Source organism: Glossina fuscipes, unplaced genomic scaffold (assembly GCF_014805625.2).
Source record: "Glossina fuscipes isolate IAEA_lab_2018 unplaced genomic scaffold, Yale_Gfus_2 112, whole genome shotgun sequence".
NCBI classification, from domain to species: domain Eukaryota; kingdom Metazoa; phylum Arthropoda; class Insecta; order Diptera; family Glossinidae; genus Glossina; species Glossina fuscipes.
In genome coordinates this window covers 6,141,722-6,161,564 of record NW_023998455.1, presented here as the reverse complement: position 1 = coordinate 6,161,564, position 19,843 = coordinate 6,141,722, and the positions used below count along the sequence as shown (strand labels likewise).

The 19,843-nt window shown below is 35.0% G+C and overlaps 3 protein-coding genes across 15 annotated transcripts; 2 read left to right on the top strand and 1 right to left on the bottom strand.

Annotated features, from left to right (window-relative positions):
* Positions 1 to 359: 359 nt before the first annotated feature.
* LOC119639118 lies at positions 360 to 2,901 on the bottom strand. Of its 4 annotated transcripts, none has more exons than XM_038036337.1 (3): positions 2,489 to 2,505; positions 1,130 to 1,429; positions 360 to 1,004 (listed from the first exon to the last, which is right to left on the bottom strand). In XM_038036337.1, the coding sequence occupies exon 3, from the start codon at positions 983 to 985 to the stop codon at positions 611 to 613; it is 375 nt and encodes a 124-aa protein (XP_037892265.1). In that variant the 5' UTR covers positions 986 to 1,004; positions 1,130 to 1,429; positions 2,489 to 2,505; the 3' UTR covers positions 360 to 610. The 4 variants fall into 4 exon arrangements, with proteins under 4 accessions (XP_037892265.1, XP_037892263.1, XP_037892264.1 ...); XM_038036335.1 differs by lacking the exon at positions 2,489 to 2,505 and adding an exon at positions 2,284 to 2,394 and having other exon boundaries at positions 1,130 to 1,520; XM_038036336.1 differs by lacking the exon at positions 2,489 to 2,505 and adding an exon at positions 2,284 to 2,392.
* A 653-nt stretch (positions 2,902 to 3,554) lies between these two features.
* Positions 3,555 to 9,144, top strand: LOC119639114 (E3 ubiquitin-protein ligase arkadia-C). Of its 6 annotated transcripts, none has more exons than XM_038036327.1 (8): positions 3,555 to 3,961; positions 4,037 to 4,236; positions 4,451 to 4,874; positions 5,164 to 7,699; positions 7,769 to 8,073; positions 8,142 to 8,318; positions 8,385 to 8,509; positions 8,568 to 9,144. In XM_038036327.1, exons 3-8 carry the CDS (start codon positions 4,467 to 4,469, stop codon positions 8,731 to 8,733), a joined length of 3,717 nt encoding a protein of 1,238 aa, XP_037892255.1. In that variant the 5' UTR covers positions 3,555 to 3,961; positions 4,037 to 4,236; positions 4,451 to 4,466; the 3' UTR covers positions 8,734 to 9,144. The 6 variants fall into 6 exon arrangements, with proteins under 6 accessions (XP_037892255.1, XP_037892253.1, XP_037892250.1 ...); XM_038036325.1 differs by having other exon boundaries at positions 3,557 to 3,961; positions 4,037 to 4,133; positions 4,198 to 4,236; positions 5,164 to 8,073; XM_038036322.1 differs by having other exon boundaries at positions 3,557 to 3,961; positions 4,037 to 4,181; positions 5,164 to 8,073.
* On the top strand, positions 8,473 to 15,289 carry LOC119639116 (protein spartin). Of its 5 annotated transcripts, none has more exons than XM_038036329.1 (4): positions 8,473 to 8,528; positions 12,688 to 13,274; positions 13,334 to 14,238; positions 15,015 to 15,288. In XM_038036329.1, the coding sequence occupies exons 2-4, from the start codon at positions 12,693 to 12,695 to the stop codon at positions 15,259 to 15,261; spliced, it is 1,734 nt and encodes a 577-aa protein (XP_037892257.1). In that variant the 5' UTR covers positions 8,473 to 8,528; positions 12,688 to 12,692; the 3' UTR covers positions 15,262 to 15,288. The 5 variants fall into 5 exon arrangements, with proteins under 5 accessions (XP_037892257.1, XP_037892256.1, XP_037892260.1 ...); XM_038036328.1 differs by lacking the exon at positions 8,473 to 8,528 and adding an exon at positions 11,835 to 11,907 and having other exon boundaries at positions 15,015 to 15,287; XM_038036332.1 differs by lacking the exon at positions 8,473 to 8,528 and adding an exon at positions 11,870 to 11,956 and having other exon boundaries at positions 15,015 to 15,289.
* Positions 15,290 to 19,843: the final 4,554 nt, after the last annotated feature.

Here is a 19,843-nt window from a genome sequence, read left to right as displayed (position 1 = left end):
TCCAAGTTAAGTTCATTACGCTTATTCAAAAGAATTATGGCCCGTGAACATTTACAAATTTGAAAGAACTTAAAAACGCGTATTCAACTTGCTTATCAGATAATTCATGTCCCAAGAACTTTCCCTCATCACAGTCAAATTGCAATTAATCACGGGCTTTCGATAACTTTGCCGTTTTATCGGGACCGTGTCGGGATCTTCATTTCACCATTTATTGCTTTTAATTAGTAAGAAATTTGATTTCGATATGTAAAATTGTGTAAATTATTTGTTTACAATTCAAACGGACGAAGGTTTTTAAAAATTAAAAAATTTAACAAACAAAGTTATACGCGAATTATGTTATGTTTATTGTGTCAACCATTTTCTTATAATGATTTTTATATAAATGAAAACATTCATATTAAATTAAAAAATACAAAAGCAGACAACCTGCGTAATTAGAAGACTGGATTAAAATGAATAAATCTTAAAACTATTACGAGAGATTTCAATTAAAGTAATAATAAATTAAATTTCGAATAGGCTTTTAATCTATCAACTGATTCACAGATCGTCATCTTAATCAAAGTACGTTGGAAAATAATTCATATTTTGTAGAGTTGTTATTTTACCAAAAACCTCCAGAGGTATGACCACCTGGTGGTATACGTCCTTTTGGTCCAGCGTTGTTATTAATAGCGTTTTCAGCCATTTGTTGAGAGTTATGTTCTTTGGTATCAAATCTCTTGGTTTGTTCTGCGTCAGCAGCTTGTTTGGTTTGAGCGATTTCTTCGCGCAATTTCTCCACAGCTTCATTTGCGTCCGTGGACCCCAAGCAAGCGTTCAAATTGGTGGAGTTTTGTTGATTGTATTTGGGTCGAGGGGCGTTAACACTTACTTCAGCCTCGGCAAAGATGTTGGAATGGCCGCCACCGGGAGGTTTCAGCACACGGCTAGAAGGGCGACCAGTAACGAGGCCAACTTTCAGTTCTGTTGAAGTCATTTTAATTGAAATTTTTTACCTTAAATGAAAAAAATCAAACAAAATTAACAATGGCTTTGAAAGTCTTTAAAATAATAAGAAAAAAATTTAAAAAAACCCATACGCACACACACACACACACACACATTATGCGCCGCCACTTACCACTACGAATAAAATAATCCTGAAGTCAAATTTCTTTCACTTTTTTTTTTATTTCGACTAATTTTCCAGCCGAATCACAAATGGCCAAAGAAACGAAACATTGATGACAGCGAAAAAGAGTCATCAATAGCAATAGGAACTTAAAAAACTTTCTCCTTTTACTAATTCTTTGCTTTTATATTACATATATTTAAGACTTTCTTCTCTATCGTTCTATTAAAGTTTACAACGGAGAAAGCAATCTATGCATGCAAATTTTTTTTAAATTTTATTTTCTCTCATCACAATTTTTCCCGTACACTGTAAATAATTTTCACAATTGACTCAATGAAAACTAAGGGTTAACTGTAGTTAACTATCACTGCGCGTAAACGACGATGAACGGCGAAAACTTTGCAACGAAATATAAAAAACCAAGTTTAGCTAACTTATTAGTAATAATTAAATAATTGAGACATTAAGGAAACTTAAATAATAATACAAATTCTACTTCTATTCTTCTTGAACGTTCAGCAAGTCAACAATTCGTCGCGTTATAAAAAAAAGTTCTTTGTCTTTGAATAAAGACAAAAAAATATGTATTTGTTAATTTGATATATTAGCAATGAATAGATAATATTGTTTAATTGGCAAACATTTGCTATATGTAGTTAAGACAACAGATAAAAGTGTTTAATTAGTTAAAAAACAACCTATGTTTTTAGCAGTGTAAGCAATGTAAACAGTATAATTGCCTGCATTGTTGAAGGATAACGAATGAAGAAAATCACACATATAATTGGTGTTGATGTTGTTCCCGCAATATAATTATTTAAAATTACAACAAATGTTGCTCTCACCTCTTACGACCATACGCTTAATACACATCCCCGTCCCTAGACCGTGTAAACGTTTCTATCTGCTGTCATTTTTACGACTTTGCGAACTACAATATTTCTCCTAATGTCCCTCAATTTTTGTCTAGACTTTAATATACCCTTGCACGATTGTGATGCTGCGTTCACTGAAATATACATTTTCTAAACATGCGCTAATAAATTCGAATTATTATTATATATAAAACATTATACGTTATCTACGTTTTTCTCCTACAACTACATAACTTTTCAATCAAGTAACATATATGTGTCCAAAAATGTAATAACTATTATAACCTCTTGAAAATGAAATGGTTCTCGAACTCTGAAATAGCTATAGCCAACAACTTGCAACATAACCTAAATTAACTGAATTGTTAATAAATACTGCATTTTTAATTTTTTAATCGCAAAAAAAAAAACACTACAAATTTTTGTGTAGATGAGAAAGCGTTGTAAACTTTTATTGAGTTTTTATTGAAAAAACAAAAAAATAAAACACCTCAACACATATTATTGATTTTTAACACGAATAATCATTTTTACTTACGGACTTTAATAAATGCAATTACTGTATTTTTATATATTTTTTATGTATTTGTTTTGTGTATTTCGCGTTTTCTCTTCTCTTGTCATCCGCAACACCTTAATTGTGTACGCCGAATACCGCCAAACAAATAAGCGAACAAAAAAAAATTTTTCGATATTTTGAAAAGCCTCAACTGCTTTTATATTATTTTGTATTCACCTATATATATATATATGTATGCATATATAAAGCAACAAAAGCAACAATAGTTTCAATGTATGGTCTGGGATGTTTATGGTCGTGGATATTTGGTTTTCCTTTGTTTTTGACATTTTGTTTTCTTTTACGTCATTTACCAAAGAACTATACAGTTAACCTTAGTTCAACGGGCGATCTGACTTAGAGGTATTAATTAAGCAAATTATAACAAAAGAAATTTTAAAGTGTGTTATATAGGAACAAAGGGAAAGGAAACGTACAATGTTACTACTCCTTTTTGAGAATTAAAGAAAATAGATCTACTAGACGAAACTAGACTGCTCCATTCCAACATAGCAGTTCTGTCCGCTTTGTATCACTTACATATTGTATATTGACAACACTGGCGTTCACACTGAACAGCAAAAATGTACATTTAATGAATTTACAGGATCATAAGGTATCGTTTTACGATATATTCGATACTGGAAATGATTGAATTAAAAACCGTTTCGTACTTTCTCTTGAATACTATGCAATCTTCCTAAACAGTCTAGGGCGTCCATCACAATGAGCGAATAAGCGATAACACGAATTACCAAATAATGATTAAATTGCTAAAAGCAAGCAAACACATGAATCCGCGAGAGCATTTAAATAGCTTAAATAATTCCAATCTGAATGGACATAATTCTTTTATTAAACTTTTCACGGCAACACGAATGCGCGTTATTGGCAACATTGGCAATAAAATTTGCAAGATGCAGACAAATCTCTTAGCTTCTATTGTTAAAATATCAAAAGAAAATATGTGAGATAATAAAATTATAAAACTTACCATAAATAATTCAGATATATTAAGTAATATACATAAATACATAATTGAAAGAGCCACTTTTTTGTATTTGTGTGCTTAAAATTTGTATACCCGTTTCTTTCTCATAATTGCCTGCCTTTATTATGGAAGTAATTTTTCATTACACAAAAAGAAATATGCTCAAATATTCGGAAGTGCAGTGAATATTTAAACGTGTGGTCATAAAATATTAATTTGTGTTATTTATATAGAAACTAATCATTTTTGTGAAAATATTACAATAGTTTTTAAATTGGAATATTAAATTAAGAATATATTCTTGTTGGTTCCTATATATCTCTCCTCCGTTGCTCTAATATTGACGGTTTTTTGTTATGCTTTAGCATCATTACTTCGTATTGACTGAATAGACTAAAAATTGAGTAATTAAGGTTTGTTAATTGTGAAGTATAAAAAAATTTCATTAATAAAATATGCACTTAAAAAGATATTCTTTATTTAACTAGGATTTTGTGAATCATTCATAGTTTTTCCTGTTGCAAATTGGGTACAACTTGATGTGTTTCTGATTATGAGATCTTCCTCCTTCAGCTGTCTGGTTTGGTATTTGTCTTCTTATTTACCCTCATCTTGTGATGTTTATTAACTGAGGTTCGTTTTTAAGTAGAGCTGCCAGAGTTTATTTGTTAAGTGCGAATTTTGAAAAGTATGTTATCCTTTATTTACACTTCATTTACAATTATTTTTCCTAAACTAATGCAATATGCGGATAGGAAAATTTGGCATAAAATAAAATAAATCTTTTTTCAACGTATTTATTCAGCAGATTACAATAATTTTACATTTTTGTAGCATTCCGTTACATATTTACATTTTCAAACAAGAGAATGTGGTCATTAAATTTTTCATATCACTGGTAGATATACTCACATAGTTATGGACAATGAACCTGAAAACATAGATCAACAATCGAGAGCACTCCAAAGAAATATTTTAGATTCTGATGATGTGGTGGCATCATCTTCGACGGGATCCTCATCACTGATGTCTCAAACAGCAGGACAACAGCATCAATGCGATCAACTTCGGCATGCACATCAACATCATCACCATCATCAACATGTTTATCCTCAATATAATGCTTTGATTATTGATTCACCAAATACTTGGTCTGGAGGAACTAATGAAGACTTAACGCAACTGAACGAGTTTCTTGAGGAGCCACAATTAAGTCGTGTCTGTTTACGGCCCTATCAACAACATCCATCACAACAGCCGCACACTCAACCACCTCCTTCGCCTTCACTCCACCATTTACATCAACACCACTATGAGCAGCATATGGTAAGCCGAAATTTTGTAACACTAAACCTTTGTCATGAAAAGAAGAACCAATTTATTCATGTGTACATAGTTTCCGTAGAAAGTCCTCTGGTTTCTGTTAAAAGTTTAGTTTCCGTTAAAACGCATTTACATTAAATCAGGTCGAAAAACGATTTGCTTTCAAGACAATTTTATAAGCAAATATTTGATAAGATTTGTTTTTTTTATGCATTGTAATAAAAAAACATAATCATATCATAAAGTTAATTAATTGATAATTAAATTACTATTTCTTATACTATATGTGGAGCATCATCAGTTTAGTGGTACACCTCAGCGTACTTGTGCTGCGTATTTAGCGCCAATCGTGCCGCATTCTACTTATAATTCAAACCAATATCAAGCCTATCACGTTTATGAAGACGAATATGCTTCACCGGTGGTAGCTACAGCGGCGGCGCCATCTCTACCACCACCTCCTCCACCGCTGCCGTTAGCAGCATCAACACCCGCAACTCCCCACTTAGCTAATGTTACAGACAATAATGATTCGGGCTTAGAAATTCCTGATGCTTCTTCTACTTTTGAAACGGAATCATTGCATTCTTTGGATACTGCCACATCCCATACTGCCAACGTTCGTCGTACCCCGTGTACTAATGTAATAGTCAGTGGCCACAGGGGAGAACTGCTAAGGCTACCACGCCGTGATATGGATTGCCTAAGGGGAGCAAGTCGACAACGAGCGCCCAACAACAGGGACCTCAGCGAGCAATCATCGTCGTTGTCGTTTGTTTCGTTTAATGATCGTTTGGACGAAGTGGCATCAACGTCTTCAGTACAAACCACGCAATCTGAAAGTGACGTAGATTCATGCGTTGTGGAAGCGTCTAGTCCATTACCAGCTGCGTTACCGCACGATGATGTCTCTTCCGAAACTGAACATGTGCAATTCGCCCATACTCGTACCACCAACACGACAACTACCACTTCAGCAGCAACCTTAAAGAAACAAAAATCCACCACTACTAACGTTGTAGGATCTTCTCCAACGTCGTCCTCTTCAGCTTCCGCTTCGTCTAGCAGATCAGGTGGTGGTAACGGGAATAGTACCGAACATGTAATTGATTTGGTGGAATCTAGCTCAAATGGCTCCCAAGCACGTTGTTTGAGTGCTGACAATAACAGTAATTCACTCAATCATTGCGATGCGGAAGCAGAAACCGTTGCATGGAATCTACATAAGCCAACAGCTCAACATAATGATGATGTCCCGTCGTGTTCTCAAAAAGCGGATCGCCGAACTGAAATGGAATCGAAACGTCGTTTTCTAGGCGCGGACGAAAATCGACTGTCAAAAGTTCAAAAAATTAACGATAGTAGCTATAATCAGCAACAACGAGTACGTACTCAAGGTTCTTCTACTGAGGCTGGAGCTTCTACTTCGAATGGCTCGTATGTAATTACTTATGCGGGTCAACATCCGCCTCCAACACGTCGACGGAGAATAGAAGCGTTATATTTGACGGAAAATAGTCAGTCTAATACAGAAGAAGCACGTAATTACACAATGAATGTAGAAACAAGAGGAATGCAAAGTCCTGCCAGCATGGATGCGCAACCATCTACTTCGAAAGGATATGGCAAAGTTAGAGTGCATGAAGGTAATAAGCAGCCTGTTGTTTTAACCGCACCAGATTTACAGTTAGACTGCCTTTCGGATACTACAACTACCACGGATGGTGAAGATGACGACGTAGTGTTTGTGCATTCGAATCGAGAACCCATTCTCTCGATAGACTTAACGGCTGATGATGAAACGTCGTCTTCCACTTCTATAGCCGAAATGCTGGAAGCACCAGCTGCACGCAGTCATCCTACATTTACGGAAAATGAAATTAATTCTCATGAATGTACCGGTAATGGAGGGGAATTCGAGGGAGTTTATGGGATGGGCTTTGTAAGTGATCCTGAGTTATTCTCATCTACATCGGGTAACAGAGAAACAAGTCGTGAATGTTGCTCCCAACAGATGATGCACACCAATTTTATTCAGTCACATCCTCATTGGCCAAATATGCGTTATGGCCGATCAGCGGCGGAATCCTCTCCATACGTGCCAAGACGTTTTTTTCCGTCACTGCAAATTATGTCTCGTTGGCCTACAACTAGTGCCGAATTAAATAGGTCGTCAGCTTCGGTCTGTAATGCCGCAGTTGTATCTTGTCCGACAGTTACCAGTACTCAGGATTCGCCACTGTTGCCCCAAAATCACAACTCAGATAGACTTAATAATTTAAACCGAGTTCGCCCTGCTTGGCAACCTTTTAGAATAACCCAAACTGGTATATTAGCGAATGCAACAGCAGCATCAGCGTGCAATTCACTGCCATCTACGACCAACTTTACAGAACCTTCTGAATCGTACCGATCGCAGGAGCCTGGCAATTTGACAACTGCACAACCAACAACTCTGACACTCCCACAGAGAACTCCATTTCCAGAACCAACTCGCCCGATCAGACAAAGTCAAGCACATTTTCTTTCCAGAGAGCCCTTACCCGTGGCAACACTTCAACAGTCCCAGTCTGGTTTTCCTGAGCAAAATGCTTACGTGAGTCGAATAGAATCGACTTATTCACCATATTCAAATACCAACACAACGATGGCTTTAGCTCCTAATACTGAATGGAATGGGAGTGGAGCAACAAATTTTGCTGCTGCCAATCACGCACTGCAGCTACCTTCCATTCATTTGTATCCGGACATGCATGCATCTTTAAATATACGTGGCTTGACGCGATCCATTTCCCCACCAACAATTGCGACGCTCTCATCGTCGCCAGGTACGAGTAATAATGGCAATCCGTATTGTGCACATTTTCTCAATCATACGCATGCTCACGCTCATACAGGGCATGCACATGATCCACTTGCTCATACGCACAATAATTATAGCGGGACAACACATGGCCATAATCACTCGTGTCATCGATCTGGTAATAGTCATGGTGGTCCACCACCTTATTTGGTGCATCACAATCTATGGGTACGGCAACAGAGTGTCCAGGAATTACATCGACGTCATATGACTCCCACACCTATAGACTTGTCATCAAACCCCTTGAATTTAACCAGCAGTTTCCGATCACGTTTCCAGATGCCAAACTTATGTTCATGCGTTCACGCCCGCAACGGTCCAGTTTCCAGCTTGGATCCGGTAAGTTTTTGCTCGAAAAGTAGATTGTAGTTAAAGTTGAACTAATCAAATTTATTGTTATGCCAAAGGCTTACTATCCTCATAATTCGCGGTCTCAGCCTCAGCACAGACGTTCGGCTATACGACGTCCATCCATACATCATCACATGTTCCATCATTATTCTCCAGTGCATGTAGAAATTGATTTGTCAACGCCAAGAATATACATAGGTTCATCTCTTAGACATCCCGGAGGCGCGACACTGGTTTGCATAACTATTATTTCTTTGCGTGCTTTTAAGAAAATGAAATTTCTTGTTACTGCTCCGCAGGAAATGATTGAACGCAACACCTTGCCGCATAAATATCGTCGTGTGCGAAGGCCTAGTGAGACAGATGATGATGCTGAAAAGTGTGCCATTTGTTTGTCGCTATTTGAGATAGGCAATGACGTCAGGTATTGCGTAAAATATGAGGTATATTGATTTTACTCTATGTCCCTATGTAATTTATAGACGCTTACCTTGCATGCATTTGTTCCACACCGACTGCGTAGACCAGTGGTTAGTGACTAATAAACATTGCCCCATATGTCGCGTGGATATAGAAACCCATTTGAATAAAGATGCATTGATTGCCACTACCAGCAGCACTAGTAGTTCCAGCGCCAACACATTATGATCATTATGATATTGCTAAAGTGCCAATATACATATTGCACAGGTTTGCATTTCCAATTCAATTCTTAAAAAGGCTTAAATACGTGGAATCTCTCGTTTCTTATTTTAATGTTAGCATTTTTCTCTTATCTTTGTTTTCTGCATAACCATTAATAGCGTATAAAATTGGAATTCGCGATTCTGTTGTAAAGTTTATTAAACTCTTTAAGTAATTGTTTTATTTTCATAATTGTTTTCGTTGTTATTTAATTCATTGCATTGTGTGCCATATAATTTAATTACATTTTAAATATCTCTTTCGGAAACATCTATTATTTCCTTCACTAAAATGAATTAGTATTCGAATTTTTGTATAATTATTAAGTTGCTACTTAAGCGCTAGAATTTATATTTATATTTGTATAAAATACATAAGCCTAAGTATATATATATATATAAATAAATATGCAAACAAATAATTTGCTGGATATTTGTCTGATCATTTTTGATAATTTATCTTTGTCTCGTATCTCTCAACACATGAATTTTTTTTGTATGTGTAATAGTTTTTTACTAATATTAAATAATCTTCAACACATATACATACATATATATATATATATGTATATGTATATAATAAAATGAATTATCAATATTTAAGTAATAAACGTCTGGATGTGTGACGAATTCATTTGAACAAGATCTTAATGTTACCTTTCGAACACAGTTGGTAAGAATTTGTTATTCTCCTTTCATTCATTAGCCTAAGGAGGTGCAGAAAAACTTAATTAAACGTCGCTGGCGCAGACGTTTTTATGTTGCTCAAGACCGCATATACACATATATTTTATAGAGTTATCGATAATATCACTATCCAAGTATAATTAAGATATCTACGAAATAGACTCTGCTCAAATAATCCAATTAAACTAACTTCTTGTATAATTTTTCACGCATTTTAATGACAATTCCACCAATTTTACAATAGATAGATCATGAATGTATTATTATTATTACGCTTGGACTTTGGCGAAAGTGGCTCAAGGCAAAAGTTTCTTTTGAACTGATCTTTGCATCAAGTCGTCATTCATTAATTTTTATAGCTCGCAATAAGGTTTCTTCAGCACTCTACGCGCATTTATTAGACGGATTATAAAGGCGGATCTTGATTTTTCTTGCATTCAAATTATTTAAAAACAACAACAAAGGCAACAACTGAGAATCTTTGTTCCTTGTTTCAACCTTCCATCTCAATTTTTGTGACCTTGAACGTTTCATCTACAGAGAACAGACAGAGAGACATAAAGAGATAAATTTATTGAAAATTTTAGACCTATTAAGTCTATATGCACGAAAAAGCGGAGTTAGATAAAAATTGAATAAAGATGAAATTTTAATGACCTTTTTCTTAATTTATAGCAATCGGGAGAGTCTACATGAAGTGCTTAAATGTTTATTTGCTTGCAAATCTTTAGAGTAAACTGTACAATGTCCTTGTTTATTCTGTTCTCATCTGAATCTTTTTCAAAGCTGCGTTGGGCTAGCAATTACATACATTACATATGCCTAAACTTTCTGCTTTTATTTATTTATTTTAATCGAATTGTTATTTTCGGCTGTCTATCGAAACCTAATAATCAAATAATACAAAAAAATAGAAATCTAATGGAAAAATAAAAAAAAGTCGTCCTTACCTTCCTAAAGTGCATAAAATAATTTTTAATAATTTTTAACCTGCTTACCACATGATCCTCAAGTGATTGCGACGGTAAGCAGACAATTTGAAGCAAATGAACAAGGTGGAGGAAACGATCAACGTGTCGAAAATGTAGATGAGGAGGTGAAGGTTTAAAAGTTATTCCAAATGAAATGCTTATTTTTTGTTATTTTCTTGTTTTACTAAAAAAACTGAAAATATTTAATTCATAAATTTTAGATGTCGAGTCAATATGACTCGAGAAGGTGGCGAGTCCGAGTCAAATCATTCGGCCGGTAAGTCAGTCAACCAGTCGGTGAGCTGGATTGGTTGTTCATCAAATAGTTTATGGTGCACAGCTAGATTTGAAACATTTAGATCAGTTAGGCTAGCCGTAGCCGTCATAGCCATCTTTGTGTTTATTGAATCGGTTTAACAGCATTTTCATATTTATTCAAAAGCGCCAAAGACATATTAATAGTAATTTACTTTGGGAAAAGCATCTTTTAAAAGCTGGCGAGCTAAATAGGCTAGACAGTATTTCAGGTATTTCAAATATTTCATCCTTAAAGAGCCTTTTGGAAAAAAACTTTTCATAGCTTCAGTGAGTTTACTGGCAGAGAGTATGTGGGATGTGTTCACAGACCTTTTTTCATAATATCCAAAATACGACAATGTAAATCTATGCAAAGTTGTGGACGATACGGGCGATAGGTTTTGAAACGTAAACGAATTCTGTTATATAAATATATTAAAATTACATTATCATATTAGCATCAAATATGTCAAAAAGTTAGGATTCGATTTATATTGATTATTTTTTTTTATTATATTATTTAAATTATTATTTTTTGGGTTTTTGGGTTTGGGACGATTATTATTTAAATTAAGTTTAACATTGAGATTTTATTCATTTTGATTATGAAACGCGTATTCCGAGTTTTCTGCGACTCTTGACTTTCTGTCCTACAGTTCAAGTGACAATTGAAGAGTTTTGAATGTTTTTCGTTACTGTTTCATTGTCTTCTCAAACAATAAATATTGATTTAATTACAAAAAAAGCAAAAGCAAGCGTTTCAATTTTTTACTTTTATTTGTTTTTTTTTTTTTTTGACAAATGAAAAATCAGCTAAACTCGTCTTAAATGGATATGTTATTTTATTTTTTGTTATAAATCTTCAATTCTTTTTGATTAACTTTATGAAAATTTGAAAATTTTGAGTTTGGTTTTACCCACGTCTTATCCACATTTTCCAAATGTCTTTGTGCTCTTTCTATTGCAAACATATAAATTGGCAATCCTCCAATCCATCATCGTAAATTTACAGTGAATACAATTATACGAGAATGGCAAGACCGTAACGCAACAACTAAAAAAAAAAAATGAAAGCAAAAACAAATTCGATAAGCTTGGCTAACCAAATGAAATTATTCTTCCAAATAAAGGATTTATATGAGTAAAAGGATAAATTATTACGAAGCCAAGGAATATATAAAAAAGTATGTAAAATATACCCTTCTCCACAAAACATTACTTCAGGCCCTTTCGGTAAACAAACTTTTTAACAACAACAAAATACATAGGCATTGTGAAATAGGAAGTGAGAAAAAATGTTTTATCTCATTACAATTCAAAGTTCAATAAAGCTAACATTTTGAAGATAAATATGAAAATATAGTAACTATTCGTACGTTTTGCATACATTGAGTCTCTTAATATTGGGTTTTTTCGCCTGACAAAAGCCTATTATGCAGCCAGCATGCAGGTAATGGAGTCAGTCGGATAACAACTCAAGCATAAGATCCTCTCAAATCAAGAATGGCTCTTATACGACTGTTCTAAAGTGCTTGACCTTTCGCTCCCAATCGTCAGGCATGAATCCCATTAAAAATATGTGCGATGAATTAGACTGGCTTGTGCGAAAACATTCAACCTCTTCCGTTGAAGATGTGAAAAACAGACTATAGGAACAACGGAGTAGAATCTGTCAAAACGTTAAAATGACATTATTAAGCAAAAAGGATACCCCATCAAATATTAATTTTTATTAATATGGTATATTTTTCCTTCGTATCCTTTCTTATATGAAAAAAACTCAATATTAATGCCGGTATGTGTGAATAATGCCTTGTGTGTGTTTTTTTCTTCTATATTTTAATATGTATTCCCTACAAGTATAAAACAGAAAAAAAATTTTATATTTGGGCAACGCACTAGTTTAGCAAGCTCTCGTCGAGTGAAAAACCTAATATTAATGAGCTCACTGTTTTTCTTTCTAGTTACAATGACAACTGAGAATGAGTTTCTACGGGCTTATAACCATATAAAACGAGCACAGGACGAAGTTTTTAAAGAGATGGAAAAAGGGATTCAACTCGAAAAGAGGAATCAACTTACGGATGCTAAAAATTCTTTTGAACTGTCTTTGCAACTAATTGACAATATACTTAAAATACCAGTTGGCTTGCCTGATAACATTGATAATGTAGGAGCTGAATGGAACGATGCATGCGATCTAATTCAAAAGTTAATAGTGACCAAATCTGATATATCTGATAGGCTAAACGTTCTTAGAAATCATCAATCTTTTCGAGATACCGAAGCTGTCCAAGCCCAGAAAAATCAAGACAATGAGATGCAGGGGTCACATAAAAAGAAAGGACTTCTGGCAGGAGATCCTGTTACTCAATCTAATCAATCTAATGAAGAGACCAATGAGACATCACGGGAAACTTTTAAACAGATTCTTAAAGATTTGCGCAATATTTTAGCTGATGAAAGCACCGGTGTCTTGTTTGATACTTTTTTCCAAAGCCAAGTAAAATTGTATCACATAGCAACTTCTGGTGCAGTGCAAACACTAGCGGTAGGTTAACGCTAATTTACGTTTTTTTTTGTTCAATAAAGGATGTTAACTTTCCTCAGGGCAAAACGTCTATGTCTTTGGTTATGTGCACGGTTGGTGGACAATATAGTCATCTCAACGGCCTCCATTTCATACAATGTTCATTTGCCCCGCAAACGTCGGCTCGAAGGAATGGAACTGCAGCAGGAGAATTTGCAGCACCTTCGACTTCGCAGGAATATTCCATGGTTTGGACGTATCCTCTATTGCCCAACCTAACAAAATGTCATCGCACAGAATTTGGAGCTTTTATTTTTCCTGATATGGAAAGTGATACCGTAGGGTCGGCGTTTGGCCTTATTTTATGTGCTCCTGATGGTTTCAATGAGGATGAGTTTCATGATCATCAACAATTTTTTTTAGAGCTTTTGGAAGCGACACTCAATGGAACAGTCGAAGAATATACAGAACCCGTGTTCACTTGTCAAGGAGATTTTGACGCTAGTGAAGTAGTATCACGACGTGTTTTAACAGCTGCAAACTTTGTGGCTCGCAACTTGGTAAAAGGGGCAGAGAAGACAGGTGAATTGATGACTAGAACCACGCCATATATTATATCAAAAATGAGTGCAGCTCCTGAAAATGCGCCACATGTATCATCTGGCGTTCAGACAACTGTTCAAGTTGCCAAAGGTGTAACCAATGCCGCGGTAGGTGTTACTTCCTGGGTGGCTGGCAAGGTGGGTTCCGCTTCTATGGCGCTAGGACGTTTCCTTGCGCCTCATATTCAATATCATGGGACGAATTTGTTACAAAGGACGTGCAATCTTGACAATGAACAAGCACAGACGAAAATGGAAGGCGTCCTGACGGTTGCCGCTGGTGCTGTGGAGGGCTTTAGCACCATCGTGGATGGTTTGGAGAAGTCGGCCGCCATTTTAGGCAACAATATTAGCGAAAATTCTGTCAAAATTATCGAACATAAGTATGTATGAGATCGTATAATCGGGGGATTCGTAAATAATCAATTATTTTGAACTCTAAAACAAACTTTGCGGTAGATTCGAGTTTTTACTTCTTAACTTATTGTATTATTAACTACATCATTATCAAGGAGAATATGCCATCGTTCCCGCAAACTTTGAATCCTCCTCTTATAACAATACAGGAGAAGCAAAATACGGTTCACGATATCGGCTTAAAACCATTGCTTGGAACGCTCTACGTTGTCATAAAGAATCTTTTTCATCTCCGATAATCATTCTGTAAGGAAACTAATCTTTACGAAGTCTGGCTAGCAATGAAGTGCAAAGAGACTGACGAATATTCTTGCTGTGCTTCAAATAATTGCCGCGAAACTTGTACGTCTTTCCAATTTCATATAGTTGAGGGTATGGATCTATGGTCTTCTCGGTAATTTCTATGTACTTAACAAATCCAACTCGTCGTCCAATTCAAGGACTTTCAGAGAGATCATAATCATAATCAGTGCTTTCCAACACATCTAATACATCTCCATGACATTTTCTCCGTTGTTACCAATGTTGCTTTACAGAAAACTAGAAAAGAATTTCTATTTTCCTCCACAACGATCGGTACAGAACTGATGGGAGAAAGAAAATTCTTCGAAAATAATTGATCACTTATGATTCCCCGTAGTCTTATGATTCTCGCTAGTCGAAAATCGTGGTTGTGATCTTTGTTTGCAAAAAAATTGCGGGAAATTCTTCAGATATTTATAAATAATATTTCATTTTTCAGATACGGGTCTTCTGCCGGCAATTTGGCGGCTGGCACTTTTGATACACTGGGTAACGCTTTCGTCGTTAGCCGTAATGCTAATTACATGTTGCCTAAGGGCATTGCCAAGAAAATGGTCAAAAATACTGGGAGAGCTGTAGTTGGCGAATACAAGCCTAACATTCAACAAGAATCTCGATATATAGCGGCGGGTAATTTGTACCCTGACTTGAAGTTACTGAAAGAAAATGTAGAGAAGAATAAATAAAATTGGCATTTTATTTATAAAGCCGATAATATTATATAATATCTTTTTCTATAAGTTGTTTTTATATGTGTTGTCTCTTGTAAAAATATCAAAAAAATAAAAAAAAAATAAAAAAATATTATTGACTTTTCATATGAAGAAATCGTCCATTTTGTATTTTATGCTTTAGAATATAAAAGAAAAGTTCGGAAAGATAATTTTTGCTTGCATTTCATTTATGACAAAGAAGTGACAAAGAGCCAAGAAAAGATGTGCAATCATTTTATAAAGCCTCTGAAATAATATCACATCATTCGAAAATTGTTATGCATTTATACTTTGTATGATTATAAAGCAAAAATTAAATTATAAAAAAATAAATTCTTTGCAAAACAAAAAAAATTATTTGCAAAAAACCGCAGAATTTTTAAACTTTAAGAGAAGTTGTTCAATTTTGCTAATCAAGGACTAAAGCTATGGACATTCGCCAACCGATATTGAAATAAAATACAAAATAAAAAGTCTCTTAATTTAATTTGCAATTATGGCGTCCACGCATGCCGATAAAGCAAAATGATCATCATACTTCTCCGAATGCATTCACGAAAGTAATATCTAAGTAATTACTATTTTTCGCCTTCTCTGGGTAGTAAAAGCATTTTTATTTGCCGGCCTGTGATGACATTCGAATTTTGGCTCCATTGCCCTAATAATATGTAAGTAAACTTTGAAATTTGTCTTCTTACACGTACACGTATAATAGGCGGGCAAATTATATTGAAGCATCAGGCGAGCCGAATTGAGTAGCAGGTTGAATGGATTTGGCACGAAGTTTTTTTAGATTGTAGAGCAAACTCTGTGGATTTGTGTCGTATGCTCTGTTTCATTATAGAGACATTGCCTCATTTGAATAAGTTGACGAACGTAAACGCTTTAACCGGGACAAGTTTTCAAATGAAGTTAAGGCAGTTGCGATCTCTCTGAATTAATTTAAGCACGTTCGCCTGCCCTCTTATAAATTGTGCATTTGTCTCTGGTAAACCATCTCCTAGCAGCATAAATAAAAACATCGTCTTCAAATTCGACGAAACCCTTGGAGATTGTTCCATGCAGACAAAGTATTGAAAATGGGCCAAATCGGTCAAGGTTGTTGCCAAAGGTTGTTACCATAAACTGCAACACAAGATGTATTTGTATATTCCATTTTAATACAAAGACAGTGCGCACAGAAGATTCGGCCACAAACGAGTAATATTTCCCTACTGGTCCGTTTTCATTAAACATGTTTGAATGTGATGAAGTTCCAACCATTTAAAAGCAAATCACATTACATATTACAATCTCTAGAATTCCCTAACTTTCTCTACATACGGTCTACGTTTTTAATCCGTATTCTTTACGCATTCTCTACATCATCTGAATAATACATGGAAAATAAGTAGAGAATCTATAACGATTCATGTGCCCTGTGCATTGTCTACATTTTCTCCATCCTTTCTCCATCCACTTCCTGTGGTCAATAGGTTTTCTCTATTCATTAATTTGAAAACGGTTTTCTTATAGAAACTTCAGTTAATTAGCAGATATAGAGAGATGACAGCGAAATCTGCTCATAAACGGCGCTATACATGTCTGACGTTCTTTTTATTCTTTTTTTTGGGCTGCGAACGTGAAACCAACAAACATCGCTACGTAAAAATTCTTTTCGTAACAGTGAAAATGTTGGGTTTTTTGCTAAGTATTCGCTGACAGCCTTTTTCTCTTTGTCAAGAAAGAGTTATGCGCCATGCAGAGTTGAAAAGTGTAGGTAGACGTGCTTCGATGGCGGGCTTGAATCGTTTTGATTGAAAGGCGATATTTTGTGCTTGGAGAGACCAGGAGAGTGCGAGAGTAGCGGTTAAAGTCAGTTGAAAGACATAATAAAAAACGCTACCAACAACAGTTAATCTACTTTAACCTAGCGATATTTAAAAGATGAAGGATAAAACAAAGTAGTTTTTCACATGACATCCGTCAGTCCATCCATACAACACAACCGGTTAGCGATACGTTGAAAGTACTCAACTGCGAAATGCTAGTCGATGCGGATCACTCATCGAGTTTGAGACCTTCCGATTACCATTTGTTTGCATCGATCGTACACGCACTTGCTGAGCAGCGCATTAGCTCTTACGAAAACGTACGAAAATTACTCGATGACTGTTTTCGCCTAAAAAAAGAAAAAGATTTTAGAAGTGGTATCAGAAAATTGTCAGGGGGATGAGAAGACTATGTACGGTAGTCCAATAAAGTCTGCATACAGTGCCGCAAACTAAGCTCTCTTATTAGAAACTGTATTTATGGGTTAGCGGTTAAAAAATATATTTCTTAAGAAACAAAAACTTTTATTAAACAACGCTTCAAAATTTGTTCTTGACTTTAAAATAATGTTACAAGCAAAAAATATACTTTAATTCCATAAAAAAAACACAAAAGGTCCGCAAAGTACAGCACAACCTTGTTTTTGTAATTTAAATAATAATTCATCGTTTAAAGCGAGTTTCCTTATTTGTTTTCCTTCAATTGTCCCACAAGGCAATCTCTCGAAGGGTTAGAAATGTGATTACGAACTTAAGAAGTCTGGAAAAATCATACGGAGAAATCGTAGCAAAAACAATTGGCATTAATCGTACTACGTCTGTAGTATATTAAGAGTTGTAGAGATATTTTGAATTTACTACGTCACATAGATAATAGGCGAAGAAGGCGTGGAATCATTAAAAATGCGTTACAGTGTCTACATATTATTCTGCACATACTTTCGACATATTTTCCAAGCAATCTCTCTATATAGCGTGTCAATAATACGTAGTGAGTAGGGGAGATGTGAAGAGGAACACCAGAGATATGTTGCATTCTTTACGTGTTTCTCTTCGGCTTCTATATATCATGGCGATAACTCGTCCATGCTATACTAAGAGGCTGTAGAGATACAGATAGATTGAATTTTCTACATCACGTAGATAATACGCGTAGAAACAATGAAGATGCGTTACACTCTCTACATATTATTCTTCACCCACTTTCGATATATTTTCCACGCAATCTGTCTATATAGCGTGCCGTCCCTATGGTACGTAGGGAATAGCGGACAATAAATGTGCAAAGTAATTGCAGATTGACTTACATAGAAACTAAAAACGTTATTATTTTAAAATAGATTCTTGAATAGCGGCACATCTGCCCCGGTGAACAGCTAACAAAATATTAGCATTCGTAATTTGGTCAGGACGATAACATAAGGAGCACAATTAACCAATTTTTCCTTTTTTTAAGTTGCAATAGAGCGTAATAACAAACGATCTAAGAATAAGATTTATTATAGAAACATTTGAAATATTGTTAAGAAAAAGATCGCAAAAAAAAAAGAGAAGAATAAAATGCGATTTAGTTATTCCTCAGCACAACAAACAAAACACACAACATCTGTTCACTTAAAGATTAGCAAAATAAACAGATATCAGAAAATATATGAAAGAATAGGATCGCAAGAAACACAAAAAAAAAAAAAAAAAAAAAGTACAAGAAGTACAGCGCATAAGATATCAGAACGAAAATAATGGGTAAGAAGTCCTTTTTGTTTTATTAAGCTAAAGACTAAACTACTAACACAACAACTCGAAAGAGGAACACAAAGGAACAAACTGGTTTGCAGCCGGAGCAGCCGGAGATCAACTAGTAGAAACCACACGGGTTTTCTTATTTTTATTTTGTCTTTTTTTATTCTTGTTGCTGTTGTTTTGTTTGTTGCTCTCCTCAATACAGCAGCAGATGTCGTCGAAATTTTATAAAGTTAAAAAGGATATGCGAACCTATACGCATACATAGGCTTACAAGAGGATTTTGTTAAGGTTAAAAAGGAAAAAGAAAAATAAGAACTACATTGTTTTGTCTTCCAAAAATAATGATGATGATGATGATGATGATGATGAATAAGGTTTTGTAAAGAAGACGGCAACACACCTTGAGTTTAAGACGCGCTTGAGTTTTGACGAGGGATTTTCTTAGATACCGGAACCGACAAAACCGTGAAATAGACGCTACTTTGCTCAAGAGCATAAGGATAAATGCCGAATAATGCTGTTATTTAGTAGCACGTGGTTCACATGTACGTGCGCGAAGAGATAAATGTTCAAAATACAAAAAAAAAGTAAAAAAGCTTTCACAGTTATACACACACACACACACACACACACACACACACATATGTATATATATATATATATATATATACGCATTCAGACAATATTGATGTTAGTTAATTGTGTTAACGACTAAACCAGAGCAGCTGTTGAAACCTCCAGGACCTGTTTCATATGATAGAAATAAAAACAATAAGTTCTGTTTGCACATTTCATTCTTTTTTTTTTTTCTTTTACCATAATTTACTTTGCAGAATGTTTTGCTTTCTTATTTACTTTTATGCCAAATTACAAAAATTTCCTTCCATTCTTAATGGTCTGTTCGTTTTATCAATTAAGTGAATTTAAATTCGTCACAACTGGGAATTCGATGTCATTACGTCCATTTGCTTGTAAAGAATCAAAATTTTTCAATTCATGTA